Source organism: Physeter macrocephalus, chromosome 19 (assembly GCF_002837175.3).
Source record: "Physeter macrocephalus isolate SW-GA chromosome 19, ASM283717v5, whole genome shotgun sequence".
In the NCBI taxonomy this organism is placed as follows: Eukaryota; Metazoa; Chordata; class Mammalia; order Artiodactyla; family Physeteridae; genus Physeter; species Physeter macrocephalus.
The window spans coordinates 59,916,607-59,934,575 of record NC_041232.1 but is presented as its reverse complement, the minus strand read 5'-3'; the positions used below and the strand labels follow the sequence as shown (position 1 = coordinate 59,934,575).

Below are 17,969 nucleotides of genomic sequence, written 5' to 3'. Positions count from 1 at the left end.
TTCTGAATAACTTAGCTTTTATCCATTTTTTTCCAAATGAGTTTGGCAGCTTGTATTACAGTTAACTTTTAATTCCTGTGGGGGTTAAAGGGTGAACTTGGGAGGGAAAAACAACCCAGATACCAGTGACCAAAGTGGTACCTTGTAAATGACAAACTATGAAGTGGTGTGGGGAGAGAAGGGAGGGGGAGAGATAATCTTGTCCAGTTGAGCTGAAAGCATTTTTCATATCCAAATAATTTTCCTCTCCTGAAAATCCAATAGAAAGCATGGTTAGAGGACTGTTCCCCTCAGATCCAGTGCTTCGGGTAGAGATTCTCAAGGGCTTAACAGAGAGAAGAGGGGATTTCCTATGACAATTTGCCCATAATGAACAAGTAGGGTTTCTGGTTCTATCTCTTGTTAGAAAAGCCGGGGTGGGGGTGGGGTGTCTCCCTCCATTTTGGGTGATTGAGCCCCAGAAGCCTTCATTCTCCATATGGAGGGGTTCACTCATCACAGGATGGTGGGGCAACCTGGCCTGCATGCTCCCTTCTAACCCTGAGATCCCAGAGCCCCCCTCCTCTTCCTGCCTAGAAACGCCTGCACTGAAGGGCCTGAGTTTTCTTCTTCCTCTCGTAGTGGTGCACCTGCTGGCAGAGGGGAAACAGAGCGAGAGGGGCCAGAAAGGGTGAGCTTTAGGGGTGGTTCCCAGACATGTGTGTGGAAGGAAGTCCCGGTGTAAAACTGCGCCTCTTAGAGCTCATCACTGGACCTGTCAGTCTCTGAAAGAGGCTCAGGGCAGATTTTCCTGCTTCCGGTCACACTGATCTCTGTTTCTTGAGTGCCCTCCATTTCCTAAGAATCTTCACACTATCACCCAGCATGTAAATGCCTTGTGGCTTTATCTGGTGTAAAGAACATGGTGGTGTCCTTTGGGTCTGCCCACTTCCCACCAGCTCCTAACTCTTATATTTGGATCTCCAGCTCTTAAGCATTGCTATATTGATCATCTACATCAGGGACTAGCCAACTATGGCTTGTGGGCCAAATCTAGCTGCTTGCTTAATAAAGTCTTATTGAAACACAGCTACCATCATTCATTTACATGTTGTCTAAGACTGCTTTGCTCTATGATGACAGAGTTGAGTGTTTGTAAGAGACTGTGTAGCCTCCAGAGCCAAATATATTTACTATTTGACACTTTCTGGGAAAAAGTTGACAACCCCTGATCTATATATAAATAAAGATTGAATGTAAGCTGATGCCTATAACTGGGAAGGCAAATTATGAAATTCATGGATAATTTTTGTTCTTCTACTCAAGGCTAACCATTTGTTCAAAGTATCATAAATCTCATAAAGTTTCCAACACCCACAAGCAGACAGGAAAATGAAATCAATTTCCCCAGCCTCTCACGTACTGAGCTCGGGTACTTTCCTCAACTGAATTCCCTGCTCAAAGTTGCTGGCTTGACCTACACTGAGAAATGCTTATCCTTCATCATGAGTCGTATAGGATTCTAACTTATTGATTCCTTCCTGCTATGGAATACCCTCTCGTCCTTTACTTTGACCCCTGAACATTCAAGACTCCCTATTTAGACACTTTCAGTGCTCTAGCTGTCCCTGTTTTTACTTTAAAACTACCTGTGTGAAATTCCTCTCTTTAATGTAAAGCTGTATGTGCCCATCAGCCATTAGCTCCGTGCACCGTGGTGCCTGCATCCCCCAAATTTTCACCCACTCAGGAACCACAGCAAGTTCAGTTTCACAGCATCTGTTATTTAGTTAAACATGCCAAGAAGACCATCTCTTAATCACCTTTCCAAAAGACTAAATACAAAGAATGGTTTTGTTTTAAGCCAATGACATTGAAAACACATGCCTCTAACGATGCACAATGGTTAGTTAAGGTGATTTGGGCAGGAAGAGAAAATCAGCACCAGGGAAAGGGAGTTACAGGTGTGTTTGGTTCCACACGGGTACAAAGAGAAGCAAAGAAAGTGAGTGCTGCAGCTGATTGACCCAGAGTTGAGATTACAGAGAGCAGACCCAGGTCCAGGCAAAGAGCATTTCTGCCCGTAACTTGGTTAATCACCACTGAGGGACTTCTCTTCTTCACTGCTTTTCACTGTCAGGTAGTAGATGCGGTTGGCCTCTGGGTAGGTGACTTTGCTGAGTGGGAGCTTGTAGATGGCCGGGTTGTTGGTCATCAGGAGCAGGAAGGTGAGTGCCGAGAGGCAGAAGGGCCAGGTGCCTGGTGGTACACCAACCTGAAATCAAAAACACTGGCATCTGAAAATGTTCCTAGGTTCCAGGGACCCTGGGGGAGAAGGTTGCGGTAGGGGTTGAGGATGGGGCATTGGTTTCTGGATTTATCATGTCAGAGTAGTTGGTTTGAATTTGAGGTGTTGGTACCTTTGGGCACAATCAGAATCTTTTAATGATGGAGCTGAAAATCCCCGAGGGATGATCTCCCATATCCGGCCAAACATGAGTACCTCCATCTGTCCATCCATGTTCTCCACTGCTGGTTACAATACTCTCTCTTTCACACACACACACACACACACACACACACACACACACACACCCTCAGAGGCACACGTATGCTATTGCCAGTCCTTCTCTGCACAAACCCTGGATAAACCTTGACAAGGGTGTTGTATGGAGTGCTAGCTACCAGAACACAATCACAAGACTCCAAATGTCCTGAAGCCCTGGCTGGGGAGGGGCACTTTAGGCTAGTGTCAGGAGACCCCAAACTTACCACTGACATTATGTTGGAGAGGGCTGCTCCCATGTACGCACAGAACAGGGCTGTGGAAAAACAAGGACCATCAGTTGTCAGCTTTCTAGGGCTCGCCCCCAGCCCCCAACAAGAGCAGGGCTCCACTCTGGCTCCAGCAGCTTTGGTGTTTGCACCATACCCTGACATCTGGCATGTTTGCCTGACATTATTGGTTATCTTTGCAGGCAGATGTGACCCATCTCCCATCAGGCTGTGTGTTCTCTGAGGGTAGAGATTAAAGCTTACATACCCCTTTATCCCATCCCCACTTCCATGGTGACCTTGCATAGAGTCAGGGGTCAACAAGCATCTTTCACTAGTCCACACTGACCTTGGTGATGGTCTAGCACAGGCTGGATAGCTGGATGATTATCTGTCTGGGGGGTGAGTGGTCAGACTATGTGAGCTCTGGATAAAGTCCCTCCTGTCCAAGATTCTGAGCTGCTGTGATACTGTTGGACCTTAATCAAGTCCCACCACGGCTGGACCTTATTGGGTCCCTGAGCCAGGCATCTGGGTTCACCCATAAGATGAGAGTAGTTGGACAGTTAGGGGAGCTCATCCATACCCCTGGTGCCTCTGGACAAGCTCCTTCTACCGCTGTACCTTTGCTCTGTTTCTCTGTCCAGAACACGTTTTCCCCCATCTTTGCCTATCTAAATCCCACCCTGAAAGTGTTGAGATAAACCCCAGCCTCCTCCTGAAGCCTTCGCAGATGGTTCCAGCCACAGGAATCTGCCACTCCTCTGAAGGACAAAGACAGTTACAGTCTGAACCTCAAAATACCTGGCACTTTTGACTTGGTGAATATTTACAGAGCCCACTGTCTCCAAGCCCAGCCTTGTGCTGGATGCTGAGGAGGATACTAGAGACATGGAGGTCATTTACAGTCCCCACACGTAAGTGGGGAAAAAACAAGAAAAGCTCTTCTAGATGATATTCTGCCCTTTACAGAGCATGGTGCTGGGGTGCAGGTGTAATGACCGTGGCCCATTTCTCTTCTCTTCTCTGTTTACTCTATGGAAATCAAGGTTCCTTAGTGCTATGTTATCATTTTCTGGGACCTCAGTGCTCCCAGGTACATACATCATCTCACTGGATCTTTCCAACAGTCTTTTTAGATATCTTAGCCTGAATAATTGTGCAATTATTTCTCCTCTGCTAGACCATGGCTTCATGAGGATGTGGTCACCTCTGTATTTTCCATGCCTAGCCAAGGGCCTAGAACTTAGTGGTGCCTTACAAATAGTGGTTGAATGAAGAGTTATTCAGGACAGGAACACTGCCACTAGCACACGAGGAAACATATGTGGGATTTCCTCGTGAAATTTAAAGCACTGTGTACATATAGTAGCAGTAATAGTGGTGGTGACTCCATCTGACAGTGGAGGAGCCTCAAATCCCCCAGCTGTTAGGGACCCTACCATTAAACCCTCTAGTGATAGGACCCAAGCCACAGTCCTTCCATCACTACTGCACAGTACTCATTAGCGGCTACCATGGATGTCACATAACCAGGGGGGTGGGGAGGGCAAGGAACAGCAGAATGACTTGGTTGCCAGCTTTCCCAGATACCCACCGCAGACGAGGGCCAGCAGGTGGGTCTGCCAGGTAAGGGCGTAGAACATGCCACCGATGGCGATGCAGGAGAGGACGCAGTTGTAGCTCCAGAGGCCCAGGTAGATACTCTTGAAGGGCGTGGCCACCGTCAGGGCTGTGGGACAAGGTGTTGCATTTCTGGCTGATTCAGGGTCACAGCACAAAGATCACTCCACGCTGGTGCCAGGTCTCAGGTGGCCTCTCTTCCGTCGTTCCCCCCACACCTGCTACCCCTGCTCATCAGAGGAGCCTCTACAAATAGTGTCCAGTCTTAGGAAACCAACAATGGGAGGAGAGCAGTGGTTTCCACTGATTTTCAAAGATTTCACTCAGAGGTATGACTACTTCTATGGTGAGTTAGGTAAGCCAAGGAGGTGGGGCTCCAGGCCCTCCCCACTCCTTTGGCCAGAGCAGCTGCATTTTTAGCAAGAAAGAGTTCAATTGAAAAAGTTCTACTTCAACTGGTTGAGAGACATTATGTATATACAGATATAGCTATATCTATATATACAGATAGAGAAATGAGACAGCAAAAGGGGTAGGATGTGAACAGCAGGTGATCTGGGTAAAGAATTTGTGGGTGCCTCTTGGACTATTTTTATTTTCATAATTTTTGATAAGTTTGAAATTATTTCCAAATGAAACAATTTTTTTTAAAGTTGTGCTTCCAAGAAGTTTTTGAAAAATATTGCGATAAGTCAACAGGCTCCTATTCTTAAAGAGCCCGACGTCTATTTCTGACTCTACTGTCTGCAGTTACATATATAAGTGTGTATATATACACATATATAGAAATTCAATGACATTTGTCAAATGGCAATTCAATTTCTGAGAAAAGTTTTCTTTTTAGCTTAGTCAAAATTTCGAAGGGCTGGGTCATTTATACCTCCGCTTGGTCTGCTACTGGCCCCCCCCCCCACACTGGGTTACCCTCCTCCTCCCACCCCTCAGCTCCCAGGGGCTCAGTTTACAAGCCAACCCGTCTCAGTCCCTTTGCATCTCTCCACACATCCTGCTACTGCAATCTGCTCCCTTTGGAGAATCGAGAAATGGAAAAATAATTCTCAAGCCCTGACAGTGTTTAAAAACTCCAGTGAAGATAAGTCTAGACAATTTGCTGTGTGCTGGGGAAAAATGACCCCAGGAAAATGATCCCTGCAGAGAGGGGGCCCTGTCCTACCTGCTAGCATCCCCACGATTGAGCCAATGGCTGCATGCAAGCAGATGAGTGGCGAGCAGATGAACAGGGCCACCAGGAACACGCCACCTGTCCAGGGATTGTCGCAGCCATACACCTGTCCGACCCCAGTGGGGATGGCTTGTAGCAGCTGCAAAGTCAACAGAATCCAGGTCACTGGAGCGTGGGCTGATAATGCAAGGACCAGGCCCTAGGGCCAGGAGTGAGCCATTCCCGGGTGGGTAATGGGGTGGAACGGAAGGATGGCTGTGCCCTCCAGTGTGTGGGAGAACGTGGGAGGGCACAAACTGGAACAAATAACTCCTCACTCCACCACCTGGCAGGCATCTGAGCATCCCTCATGCACAGCCGGGCAGGTCCCCCAACACAGAGGCCGGACACAGGTGCATCTGAGGGACACATGGCTTTTGCTTTGAGGGGACCAGAGGATACCTCCCTGGACTGCCACTGGGGGTTTCAGGCACTAGGGGATTTCCCCTAGACCTTCTGAAATTCTAGAAATATTCCAGGAATTTTGGAAATATTCTAGGCCATTTTGATGACTGATTTGACCAAAGGTCACCCAGCTCATGGTGGCCAAGCCCAGGCTAGAGCCTCTGAGCTTGACCCCTAGTCTACTGGTGGCTGCCTCACATTCAGTGCTACCTGGGGGATGGTGGGACCCTGGGAAGGAGGAGAAGCCACTTCTCCTGCTCTGAAGGAGCACTTCGCATTGCAGAAAGGTAGCACGAGGAACATCTGGAGAACAGCACGGAGCCCCAAATCCTTGGGCCTGAGAGTCATTGGGTGGTGCTGGAATTGGAGATGATTGATTTGGCAGTGATGTCAGATTGCCTTTTTTTGCCCTAGCTGAACCACCCACACTTTGGCAAAAAGTTCTTTGAGGGCAAAAAGGAAAGGAGGGAGATTGACAGGGCCAGGAGATGACTGCTTGGGAGTCGAGAGCTCTAGCTTTTAGGGGGCTCTGCAGGAGGTCATTGTGTAACCGCTGGCATGTCGCCTCCTCATCTGGGCTCTTGGTGGCCTCCTCCGTAAGATGGGGAGGCTGTCCTAGCAGACTATCTTCCAGCTTTAAGATTCTGCCATCTCCTTTCTCCATTACCAGCTCACATGACCTTTTTCAGGACAGGGCTCCTTTACCTGGGCCCATAATAGGTGCTTAATAAATATGTGTTGATTAGCTCAGTGGTTTCCAAACTTTGTGTACATTGGAATCACCTAAAGGTCTTTTCAAAAAATGTTGATGTCTGGCCCCTCCCCAGACATTCTGTTTTAACTGGCGCGGCGGGTCGGGAGGCATGGCTGGGGCCTCTGGTGACTCTAATGTACAACAGAGCTTGGGGACCAATGGATTAGCTACAGACAATCTACTGTAGATGTTGGGAGTGCATTGCATTTCTCCCTTTGATGAAATTTTGTTCTTTTTAACAACTTGACTTAATTCTGGAGTCAGTCTGATTTCTTTAGAGAATTTGAGGAGTCCCAGAGAGCTTTTAAACTATGTCCATTCTTGTTTCTGAATGGGTGGCCTTTTAATCACCAAGCACTGTTTGGGCCAGAGTCTGTAGACTTCTGCAAGGAATCATAGGGTGGGGGGCCCCGTCTTATTTAAAGAAAACCTGAAAACCCTTTGTACCAGTCCAGGGACCTCAGCTTCAGAGTGGGAACAGGTTGGAAATCTACTCAGTAAATATTCCATGACTTCCCTCCATCTGAGGAATGCAGGATGCTGTGGGGAATCCGACTCCCACCTTCCCAACTGGGAACCCAGGTTTAAAGCCCAAGCAGGCAAGAATGAGAAGAATGAGGGGACAAGCTGCTTTGGAGTGAAGCCTGGGTTTAGAATGAAGCTCTGCCGGGTTCCAAATTTCAGCCTGGCGAATGGTGGCCCTGGTCCCTCCAAGCTGCGCTCCGGGCCACAGCCAATACCCTGGTGCGAAGTGCAGTCAGGTGTGCGGTGGAAATTTACTAAGGACCGGCCTCCTATGTACTCTGGATAATCCTTGTGTAACAACAACAAGCTGGTTAAACAAAACAGAAGTCACTCCCCTCATTGTTTTGAAGAGAAAGAGGGAAATGGCATTGATTCTTCAAAACTCAGATCTGGATGTGAGGAAGAAAAGGAGCCAGTGGTCAGAGTGGTGGTGGTGGGGAATTCAGAGGGTGAGCTTGGGCCTCAGGGTGTCTGGATTTGGCTCCTACCACTTTGTTTGTTTTGAAGATGAACAAGAGGTACCTCTTCTGTGTGGCTGTCTCCACTCTGGTCCCCTCAGCACAGGACAGTACAGCCTCACCGTGCAGGGTGTGGGGGGGGCTTGGTGGCCCTTTCTCTCTGGCAGTGCCACATGTCCCTGTGGCTGGCTGTCACTCAGACCAGCCTCACCCCTAGGGCTCAGGGATAGCGGGTTGTGCCCCTGAGGCCGTGTGTCCAGTCGCCAGATGGCTGATCATTGATGAATCAAAGTTAGTTTCGGCCCTGCTCTGACCCCAGCAGTTTTCCATTTGAGCGGGTGGGCTTTTGCTTAAATGCAGGGCTCTGTCTTTTCCATTGTCTTGAATTTAGGCCCTAATCCTGCCTCTGATCCCATTCTAACCTCAGCCTCAGGTAAAGCTTTTAAAAAGACAAAAACTTGAAAAAGGTTTGGCATTGCTGGCAGCAGCGTTTGCCATGAGGGGCAGGGGAGCCTTCGCTTTTCTGACAGGTTCAGGCTCAGAGTTTGGCTGACGCTGCAGGACCTGTGCTGTCCACCCCACCTGGTGTCTGCCCGGCACCAGCGCCACCCAGAGGTTTAAGCACATCTAGACAAAGGACTTGGTTGTGGGGGAGAGCTCAGAAATCAGATTTGGTGAACAATATTTGAGGCACTAACTACAGTTTGACCTCGGGGATCTAACCCTCTCTGTGCCTTGGTTTTCCCATCTGTAAAAGGGGATGATGATAGAACTTACAGTATTGGGTTATGATGAGGGTTAAATGAGTTAGTAAGCTAAGGGCTTGGAACAGTGTCTGATACATAATAAACTCGTTTTAGTGTAAGCTGTTAGCTATCTCTATATTCGTTAAAAAAGGCAACATTTTACAATTCTATATATCTAATCTTATGTTAGGTTTTTATTATATCCCTTGATCTCTGATGTCTAGAGATCAGTAGAATAAATGAATATGTACATGTGCGATAGAATATAAAGCAAGGTTTCTCAACTTTGGAATTACTGACATTTTGGGCTGGTTAATTCTTTGCTGTGGGGCAGGGGCTGACCTGTGCATTGTGGGATATCTAGCAGCAACCCTCACCTCTGCCCACTAGATGCCAGTGGCACCCTTTCTCCCCAGTCTTGATAATTATAACATTTCTGCAGACATTTGCCTTCCCCAGGAGGGCAAAAATCACTCCTGCTTGAGAACCGCTGATATGGAAAATAAACAAAAATTTAACCCCATCTTCTATTGATAATATCTTTAAAAATCTTAATTTTAAACATTATTTTAGTGTCCTGACCCTTCACCCAACTATCCGTTTTATTAAATATTTTCCCCTTAATCCCACCGTTCTGTATTGTCAACTTAACCTTTATCTGTAAACTTGTTCATTATCTGTTTCCCTGTGCAGAGTGTAGGCTTCACGAAGGAAGGGATGTTGTTTTATTCTCCATGTATTCCCAGTGTCTGATAAAGGGCCCAACACAAATAAGGTCTTCAGTAGGGGTTTACTGAAAGAACATATGGAGGTGGCAGCGATCGTTTCCTGTCCTCCTCTCTGCTAAGACCCATAATCTGCTGGAGGTGCATCTAGAGAAGATGAGAGCCTGAGTAATCCACAAAGTGGTGAGTGAGATGGTCTGCAGTGGAAACAGGGCCCCACACACCTGCCACTGGTGACTTACCAAAGACATCTCAATCTCTGACCAGGTGATGTTCGGTACTGAAGACACGGGCTCCACCAGCGTCGTGGGGAAGAAGAGGTTGTAGTGGCCCGTGGCCGCCAAGTACAGGGTCACTGCGATGTTAAAGGGCAGCGTGAAGACCGGGAGGTCCCACTTGCTGAAGATGGAACTCAAGGCACTAGAAAAGACAGGGCTGGAGATGGAAGGGACAAAGGATTAATCGCTGCGCTCATCCTTCAGTCTATACTGTCTAGTCAGCTCTGGTCACTGGACCACTCACTATCCCCTCTCCTCGGCACAGCCATTCCTGGCTCCCTTGAGACTTGAGTGGTCCATTTACCTGGGACTGGAAATAAGGTGTTCAATATAAGTCTACATCTTTGAGAAACAAAATTTAAAAGTCTTATAACTTGTTTTCAATAGAAAATGTTATAAAATAATTTATATATTTCCTTGTTTCTTAAACCAAGAAAACTAAACGAAATCTAATCCTTACAAAATGTCATGTGTTGCCTTTGGATCATTACAATGTATATCACGATGTATCCTGGGCTGTGATAACGTATATGCTTTAAATAACCTTCTAAGAGGAGGCTGCTACGAATATAGCAATTCAGCTGAAGTACTTGGAATTATGCTAGGAGCCACCATGTGAAAATGAAACCTTTGATTGTGTCCTCTGTCTTCTTGGTGTCTTCCTTGGGAAGAGAGTGGATTCTGGAGAAAGATGGAGCGAGGTGCAAACCCTAACTCCTACACTTACAGGCTGAGTGAGCTGCGTTAGGAAATTAACCTTCCTTAGCCTCAGTTTCCTCTGAAAGGGCGGCCATCCACCTGGCACCCAACACTCTACATCTCCCACAGGCAGTGAGCTGCAGGACCAAACATGAACTCATGTCATGCAGTTGATTGGCTCACTTTTAATTAAGTACGATGAATCTCAATTGGGCATTTAAGACTGCCTGAAACCCCTACTCTACGTCCCTAGCAAATTAACTCTCCAAGTTGCTGAGACAACAATTTTGCATTTTCTCCTTTCTCCTCATTTCTTCACTTTCTGCTTCCCTTGAGTTTCAGATAACCACCTTGCTTTACTCCATTAAGAAAACAGAAATGACAAGATGAGAAATGCTTCATTTTCCCGACCATAAGATTCATACTCCGACCGCTTTGTTCCCACATACTCTGCCTCTTTGCCTTTTTCGTATAATGCAAGTGTCCTTGCTCCCTTATCAGGCCAATTCGTTTCCTTGTACTTTGGGATCCAGTCTCTCAAAGACTTCGTTCTTGGCAATTCTCTCCTTTCTCTCCTGCAGCTTCAACCTCTCCTTTTTCTCCAGGTCACTCTCATAAATACATAATGTGTTCTAGTACCTTCTACCTTAAAAATCCTCCCCCTTTCTGATTTCTGCTCCAAATATTTCCCCTTTTCTCTGCCCCCTGCACAACAATACTCCTCAAAATTAGTCTATCTTTGTTGTCCCCAATTTTTCTACTCCCATTCTTTCCTAAACCCACTCCAGTCAGGTGGATGTTCTCCCCACACCACAGAAATGGCTTTTGTCCAGTTCACCGATGGCATCTCTCTTGCCGTGGTCATTCTCTGCCCCTTTCATTTGACAGTTGGATCCTCCACCTGGATTGAAACACTTTCTGTCAGGGCTACCACCACACTGCACTTAGTTGCTTCTCTAGCTGCCCCGTCTCAAGTCCCCTTCAGTGGATCTTCCGCTCTCCTGCCAGGCATCTAAATCTTGGAAGATCCTACAGCTCTGTCTTGGATCTTCTCTTTTTGAATCCTCTCTTCCTGGGTGATAACCTTTAGTTTCAAGGATGAAGTATCTTCTATATGCTTCCACCTTCCTAATCTTGACCAGATCACTAAGTTCCAGATTTGCACATCCAATTTCTTTCTCAGCATCTCTACTCAGAAGGCTGAAGTTTAATATGTCCAAACAGAACTCTTGACTTGTGTCCTGTCCCTCACCATCAACTGGTTTTTCTTTCCATCTCCTCCGTCAAGCCAGGTGCTCAGGCAAATTATAGGAGTGCACCAAGTCTTCCTTCATCCCCACCCCCAAACTCCACAGCCTCCTGGAAAGTCCTGTTGTCTCTACCTTCCTTAAAATATACACCAAGCCCAACCACTTCTCTTCACCTTCACGGACATCACCCTGGTCAAAGCATTCCTGTCCTCTGTGGTTATTGCAGCAGACTCCTAACAATGCTTCTAGCATCCACTCCTGCTTCAGCTAAAATCCATTCTCCACACTACCAGCAGAGTGATTTGTTTAAATTTAAACCACATCCTATCACTCCTCTGCTTAAAACCCTTTAACTGCTTCTCATCACAGTTGTAAAAATCAAAAGGCTTACTGGAGAGGTACAAACTATTAGGTACAAAATAAGCTACAAGGATATATTGTACAACACGGGGAATATAACCAATCTTATGATAACTATAAATGGAGTATAACCTTTAAAAATTGTGAATCACTATATTGTACACCTATAACTTATATAATGTTGTACAGCAACTATACTTCAATTAAAAGAAAGGCTTACTAGATCCACAAGGTGTATGGACCTTGGCCATCATCTACTTCTGCCCTCACCTCCTGCCACCCCTCCTTCATTCACTGGGCTTCAGCCCCTCTGGTCTTGTTTCTTGAACACATCATACTTCTCCAGTTGGTGTCTTTGCATATGCCACTGGTTCTGCCTGCAGTATACTTCACCCAGATCTTCAGATAGCAGGTACTTTCTTATTTAGGTGACAGTTCAAAGGTCTCCTCTTCAAAGTGGCCTTCCCTGACCACCCAAGTCTGGGATCACTCTTTGTCCCGTTTGCCCCATTTTGCTTTCCTCAAAGCACTTATCACATCTTGAAATGATCTTTTTACTGAACAATTGATGAGTTTATTTCTATCTTTGCCAAGAAGAATGTCAGCTCCCAGAGGATGGAGACTTTCTCTTGCTCACAGCTCTCCCCGACATCTAGAATAGTCTCTGCACATAGCAGGCCCTCAGCAAATTTTTGTTTGTTGGATAACTCCAGCACTACTTAGTACCTACGCTGTGGATTGGATTTCCAGGATTGCATGAGTGGATCCGTGAAGTGCCCGGGGAAGTATCACTGAGCTCAGCCAGCGTAGGGGCCCTTTTATTTTTCACTTTAAATTGGGAAGTGAGGGTGGGGATGGGGGCAGGGTAGACACACTGCCACCCAGTGCACTGTGTCTGAGGGGCTTAATCTATGTAGTTATAAACCAAATGTATGCAAATGAAGACAAGTTCTCCTCCTCCTCAGGCGTGGCGTGTGGGGGACATTAAGGAAATCCCCACAGAAATGGCTGTGTTAGCATTTTGTCCTGATAGATTAATGAAGAAATCCTAAGACGAAACGTAAATTGCCCAGAATGCTTAATGTAGTAATTTATTTGCAAACACTCCTAAAAAGTAATGGAACAGCACTTAAACTAAATTAAACTAACTGGTTTTAGTAACTCCAGACTTTGAAACCAAAGAAAGCTGTTAAAAATCAGTCGGCATGTCAGAGAGTGGTAGAGTTCAGGGGTTGGGGGACATGGGCTCCCCTCAGGCTTCCTGCCACCATGTGGGTGCGACCAGACCCTTTGATGCTATAGACCCACTGTAGGTTCAAGTGAACTGAGCATTACGTGTGTAAAAGGCCTATTTGTTCCTAACACCCTTCATCTCGACTTTTTTATTCCTTCTGAAAAATGAGGCAAATGCACAGCAAGACCTCAACTGATGCCACTTGTTCAAAGATTCTATGCTTTAAATATAGTCATTTTGTTTCAGGAAAGCTCTCCGATTCTATCACAAGTGAGTTTCAGCTTTTGGGTCTTGGTTAGACTACGGGATAGACGATTCCCATGTAGGCTGGAGTTGAATAGTGCAGACTCTGGGTTCATCATCTGGGGCAGGTTGCATAGCCTCTGCATGCCTTAGCCTTCCCTTCTGTAAACCGGGGACAGTAATAGTCCTACCTTGCCTAGCACTGTGCCTGGCATGTAGAAAATAATAAATGTTAGCCTTTATTACTAAGCCTATCATTCAGAGGAGGTTATCAGCACAGTAAAAAAAAATGTGGCGTTTGCTCTTTGAAAGGTCCGTGTTGTTCCAAACTCAAAATGATCCTCTTGTGTTGCAACTCAACTCATGGACTCTTGCGAGACAGAGACACACCGGGTTGACTATGAAGACACTGGGCCCCACAACAGTGTCAGACACACAGCACCCTGGGGCCCTGTAGGTCTGAGAGCAGAAAGAAGGAGGAGCCTCACCAGGACATGGCTGTGAAGGTCACAGGAAGCAGAAGCCACCAGTAATAGTCTAACTTCTCGGAGAACACAGCTATCAGCACTCCCACCAGCATCCCATTGTACCCATGGAGACCCGAGGCGATGGCGGTCCTGGGGTTGAAAACAGAGGTACTGTGTGAATTTGTTGTCACTTGCTGAGTCTGTTCCTCCTGGTGCTCACAGAAAAAATCAGCTTAGTCAATGAATATCGGGTGGTCACACAGCTGCCGGCACATTTCCAGATCTCACACACACACACACACACACACACACACACACACACACCTTGACTACCCTTACTGATCTAGAATTAAATAATGCACTTTGTGTCTAAGCTCCCCTTTGCTTCTCAGGGGAGTCTAGACTGCTTGATATAGAGGGAAATCTAAGAGAAACCTGAGGTGTGTCACGGGGAAGGGATGTGTGTGCGTGTGTGTGTGTGTGTGCGTGTGTGTGAAAGAGACAGGACAGGAGGAGGAAGGAGGGAGGCAGGGAGGAGGAGAGAGTGTGCTCTGACTGCATTGTGTGACACTGTAATTGTCTGAATTTGGCCGCTTTCCCCCTCTCTGAAGTTAGCCCCAGAGTGCACAAGCCGAGTCCGCTGTGGTGCCCACGCCCCTCCCCGCGGCACAGCAGGAGGGCCCAGAGGCACCATAGACTCCAAGCTTGGGTCTCCTTCTGCTTCATCAGAGTTGCCTGTATGCACCTAAACTTCTCTTTCTGATCCAAGTAAACACTGCCCTTGACATTTCCCATTGCTCTGCTGGGTAAGGGGAGAGGGGAATGGGGTGAGGGACAGGCCTGGACAAATCACATTGCAAGGCCCCTGCGGAGAATGAGCTTTGTGTGCTCTGGTCTGCCCTGCCCTCCGCTGAAAGTTGCATGAGGTCAAAGCTGATCTGATGTCAGCGTCAACAACAGTCAACCGTGTCTGGTGCACGGAGCATGCTAGGCAAGCAGCTGATGAATGGATGTGAGTGTGTGTGAAATGTTACCACAGATACTGACTGTTTTGTAGGAGGAGGCACCTGGAAGCGTGGTGCCCTATGGTGGAGGAAGGGAGCTCTAGCCAGAGGAGCCTCCTGCCTGGCAGAGGCCGCAGCTTAGGTGTGGAATAGGGGAACCTTCAGCTCTGGAGTGACCAGGAGATCAGCTCAGCTAGATTAGGGGAGTGGGAGCAGGGGAGAGGGTGGGAGAGCATCTCTAGACAGCTTCCAACAAGAAAAGCTGAACATGGGGCACTTGTGTGGGGACACTTGTATGGGACGTGGGACAGCTGGGTCTTTAGCTGCTCCAAGGCCAGGAAGATATGGGGCAGCTGGGGGCAGGCAGGGGGCTGAGAAAGAACGGGGCGGCAGGGAAGACCACTGGAGTTCAAAATCTCCTCAGGACTAGAATAACTACCTGAGAAACCCGTGCTTGGGGAAGAATCATTATTTTTAAGTGTGTTTGCATTTTCTCTATATTTTCTCATTTCTGTTCCATGTTAGAATTTAGTACATTTTTAGTTTTAATACCAGTTGCTTCAGGCAAACTGAGCAGAGACTGATGACCCATATTGGGTCATCCAGCCCCAGTGGCTGGGTGTATAGGAATAGCAGGAATAAAATGAGGGAATCCAGGGGAGATAAAATTAGGGAGACATCTACGCGCTGCCTCCATAGCTGCCCCTCCCCGTAGGAAGTCCCGTCCCAGAACCCTTCTCTATCAAAACGTTGGTGGCTTCTGGCTTGATTGTCAAAAGGAGACCCATTGCCTCACATCCCCATCCCTGCCCTGACCATCAAAAATATAAAATTAGGTTCAACTTCAATGCCCAAAAAACCTTCATTAGGACACTGCAGCATCATGTTGCTGAGCTTGAGGCTGCAGTGGTAAAGGGCTGTCTCGGGCTAGTGGAGGTGGGGTAGAAGAAGGAAGGGTTGGGGGGAAGCAGGAGTGGTGGACAAGGAGAAGAGGCAGGCGCTCTGGGGGTAGGCGAGTAGGGATGGTGGAGGGGGGTGGTAGAGGTTATGACTAGGTTATGCAGCTGCATCAGTGGTTCACTGGGGACAGTGGTGAAGTTGGGGCTCCTCAGAAGGATGTGCGTGTACACATGTCATGTAGGGTGCCTAGAGCTTTGAGCCTATGATGTAGGACATGGCACTGACCTACCAGCAATGAGGCTGGAATCTTTTCTAGGCACCGTGGTGGAATATGGAACATCTGAGATGGACTTCCTGTTCTGAACATAGCCAGGGAGAGAAGACTCAGAAAGCAGAGAATGATCCAAGATAGTATGGGGGTAAGTTCTGCGGTTTTTCAGAGAGAAAGGAGGGTTCAGAGAGCACTGGGGTAGTCAGGGGTGGCTCCCTGGAAGAGGAAGCATTTGCAGGAAGGGTAGGATTAGTTAGGCCGAAGCAAACGTGCTCAGTTGGGAAGAGTGTGATGCTACATGGTAAGTTGGGTGAGGCCCATCAGAGAAGGCTTTGGAAACCAAGCTGAGGGATTGGGTTTTTAGCTAATGCACACTTGTCTTAGATTCTTAATCAGGATATTTGGGAAGATTAGGCAGGGAACGTGTGTGTTTCCCTCATAAAACTGGGAGCAAAAAAAGAGTCCATGGAGCAACTCTTTGAATGGCTTGGCAAGTTTTCCAGTGGATTATGGTCAGGAGGGAAGTTGGCGAATTAGACTCTCAGAGCAGGAAGGGACACAGGCTTCTTGAAGGTGACCTGTAGGTGGGCTGGATGGAGTTCACCTCAGGGGAGTTTTGGCGAACAGTGATGGAACAGTAGGACAAGAGCTGATCCTGTCGGAGGCCATTTCTATGCCAGCTGCCCATGAGGCTGTAGGTTAGTGGCTGCAAGGAATAGGGAACCCACTGCTTGAAAGAGAGACACATATCCTGGCTGGAGCCCATTTCTTCTGTCACCTACCCGACCTACACCCCAAAGAATTCAGCCTCTTATTCATCTGATCTCGTATGGCCTCCCAGCTAGAATTGGCATGGTTCCCCAAGGCCACTTTAGAAGGGCACTGACACTTCTCATGGGAGACAAGTCGACCCACGCCTGTGCCTTGGTGGAGCTGGAATGTCGGGGGGGCTGGAGGAGTATAGCGTTGGTTATAACACAAGCAACTCGGATCATTCCCCAGGCTCTGGGGTCACCAGGGGCCCCCGGCTCTGCTGTCCACTCTGTCCACGTGCCAGGGAGAGCACTGACCTCCAGCCTAGAAGACGCAGGTCACGTGTCCTAGCCTGAACCCTGCCATCCACTGGCTGTGGCTCCTTCCGTGAGCACCTTACTCCTCCTCGCGTTCTTTCTCTCACTTGCAAAATGTGGACCCTCTTACCTTCACTGCCTGCCTTGTGAAGTGGCAGGAAGAATCACAGGTAACAAGGCACGACAGTGCTTTTCAATATTTTTGACAGTACCCCATGGTAAGGAAGGAATGTGTTCATATTTTAGAGTATGGCCCAGTTTCTCTCTCTCTCTCTCTCTCTCTCTCTCTCTCACACACCATCCCCCCCCCCACACGCAACATGATTGAAACAAAAATTTCACAAAATAATACTTACCTTTACTACATATGGATTACTCTAATCTGTTTTATTTTATTCTATTATTTTTTATTATCTTTTTTTGCGATACGCGGGCCTCTCACTGTTGTGGCCTCTCCCGTTGCGAAGCACAGGTTCTGGACACGCAGGCTCAGCGGCCATGGCTCATGGGCCCAGCCGCTCCGCGGCATGTGGGATCTTCCCGGACCAGGGCACGAACCATCCCCACGATACGCGGGCCTCTCACTGTTGTGGCCTCTCCCGTTGCGAAGCACAGGTTCTGGACACGCAGGCTCAGCGGCCATGGCTCATGGGCCCAGCCGCTCCGCGGCATGTGGGATCTTCCCGGACCAGGGCACGAACCCGTGTCCCCTGCATCGGCAGGCGGATTCTCAACCACTGCGCCACCAGGGAAGCCCCCCAGGAGAATCTTGTTTAAAACACCGCCCACCTCCAGATCCACTGAATGGGAATATCTCTGGGAGGGAGGGGGACTGGGGCGGTGCTGAGAAACTACATTTCTTAACAATTACTCCAGTTTCTGGCCATCAGGAAAGTTTGGGAACCATTGGAATAACATATGGCAAAGTCTGAGGAAATGGTCCCGTTCTCTAAAATGCACTTGTTGTTACTGGGCTTTGTG

General features: G+C 47.8%; 1 protein-coding gene across 2 annotated transcripts in view; it reads right to left on the bottom strand.

Moving 5' to 3' along the window:
* The window catches only part of SLC14A2 (solute carrier family 14 member 2), a 57,649-nt gene that overhangs the window by 28,644 nt on the left and 11,036 nt on the right, over positions 1-17,969 (bottom strand). The window contains exons 4-10 of one of the 2 annotated variants that reach the window (XM_007114998.2): positions 13,765-13,893; positions 9,455-9,647; positions 5,552-5,699; positions 4,352-4,486; positions 2,752-2,801; positions 2,080-2,254; positions 929-941 (exon numbers count right to left, since the gene is read on the bottom strand). In XM_007114998.2, coding sequence (XP_007115060.2) covers positions 929-941; positions 2,080-2,254; positions 2,752-2,801; positions 4,352-4,486; positions 5,552-5,699; positions 9,455-9,647; positions 13,765-13,893 — 843 coding nt within the window. The remainder of the gene's footprint in view (positions 1-928; positions 942-2,079; positions 2,255-2,751; positions 2,802-4,351; positions 4,487-5,551; positions 5,700-9,454; positions 9,648-13,764; positions 13,894-17,969) is intronic. The other variant, XM_007114997.2, reaches the window with a different exon arrangement.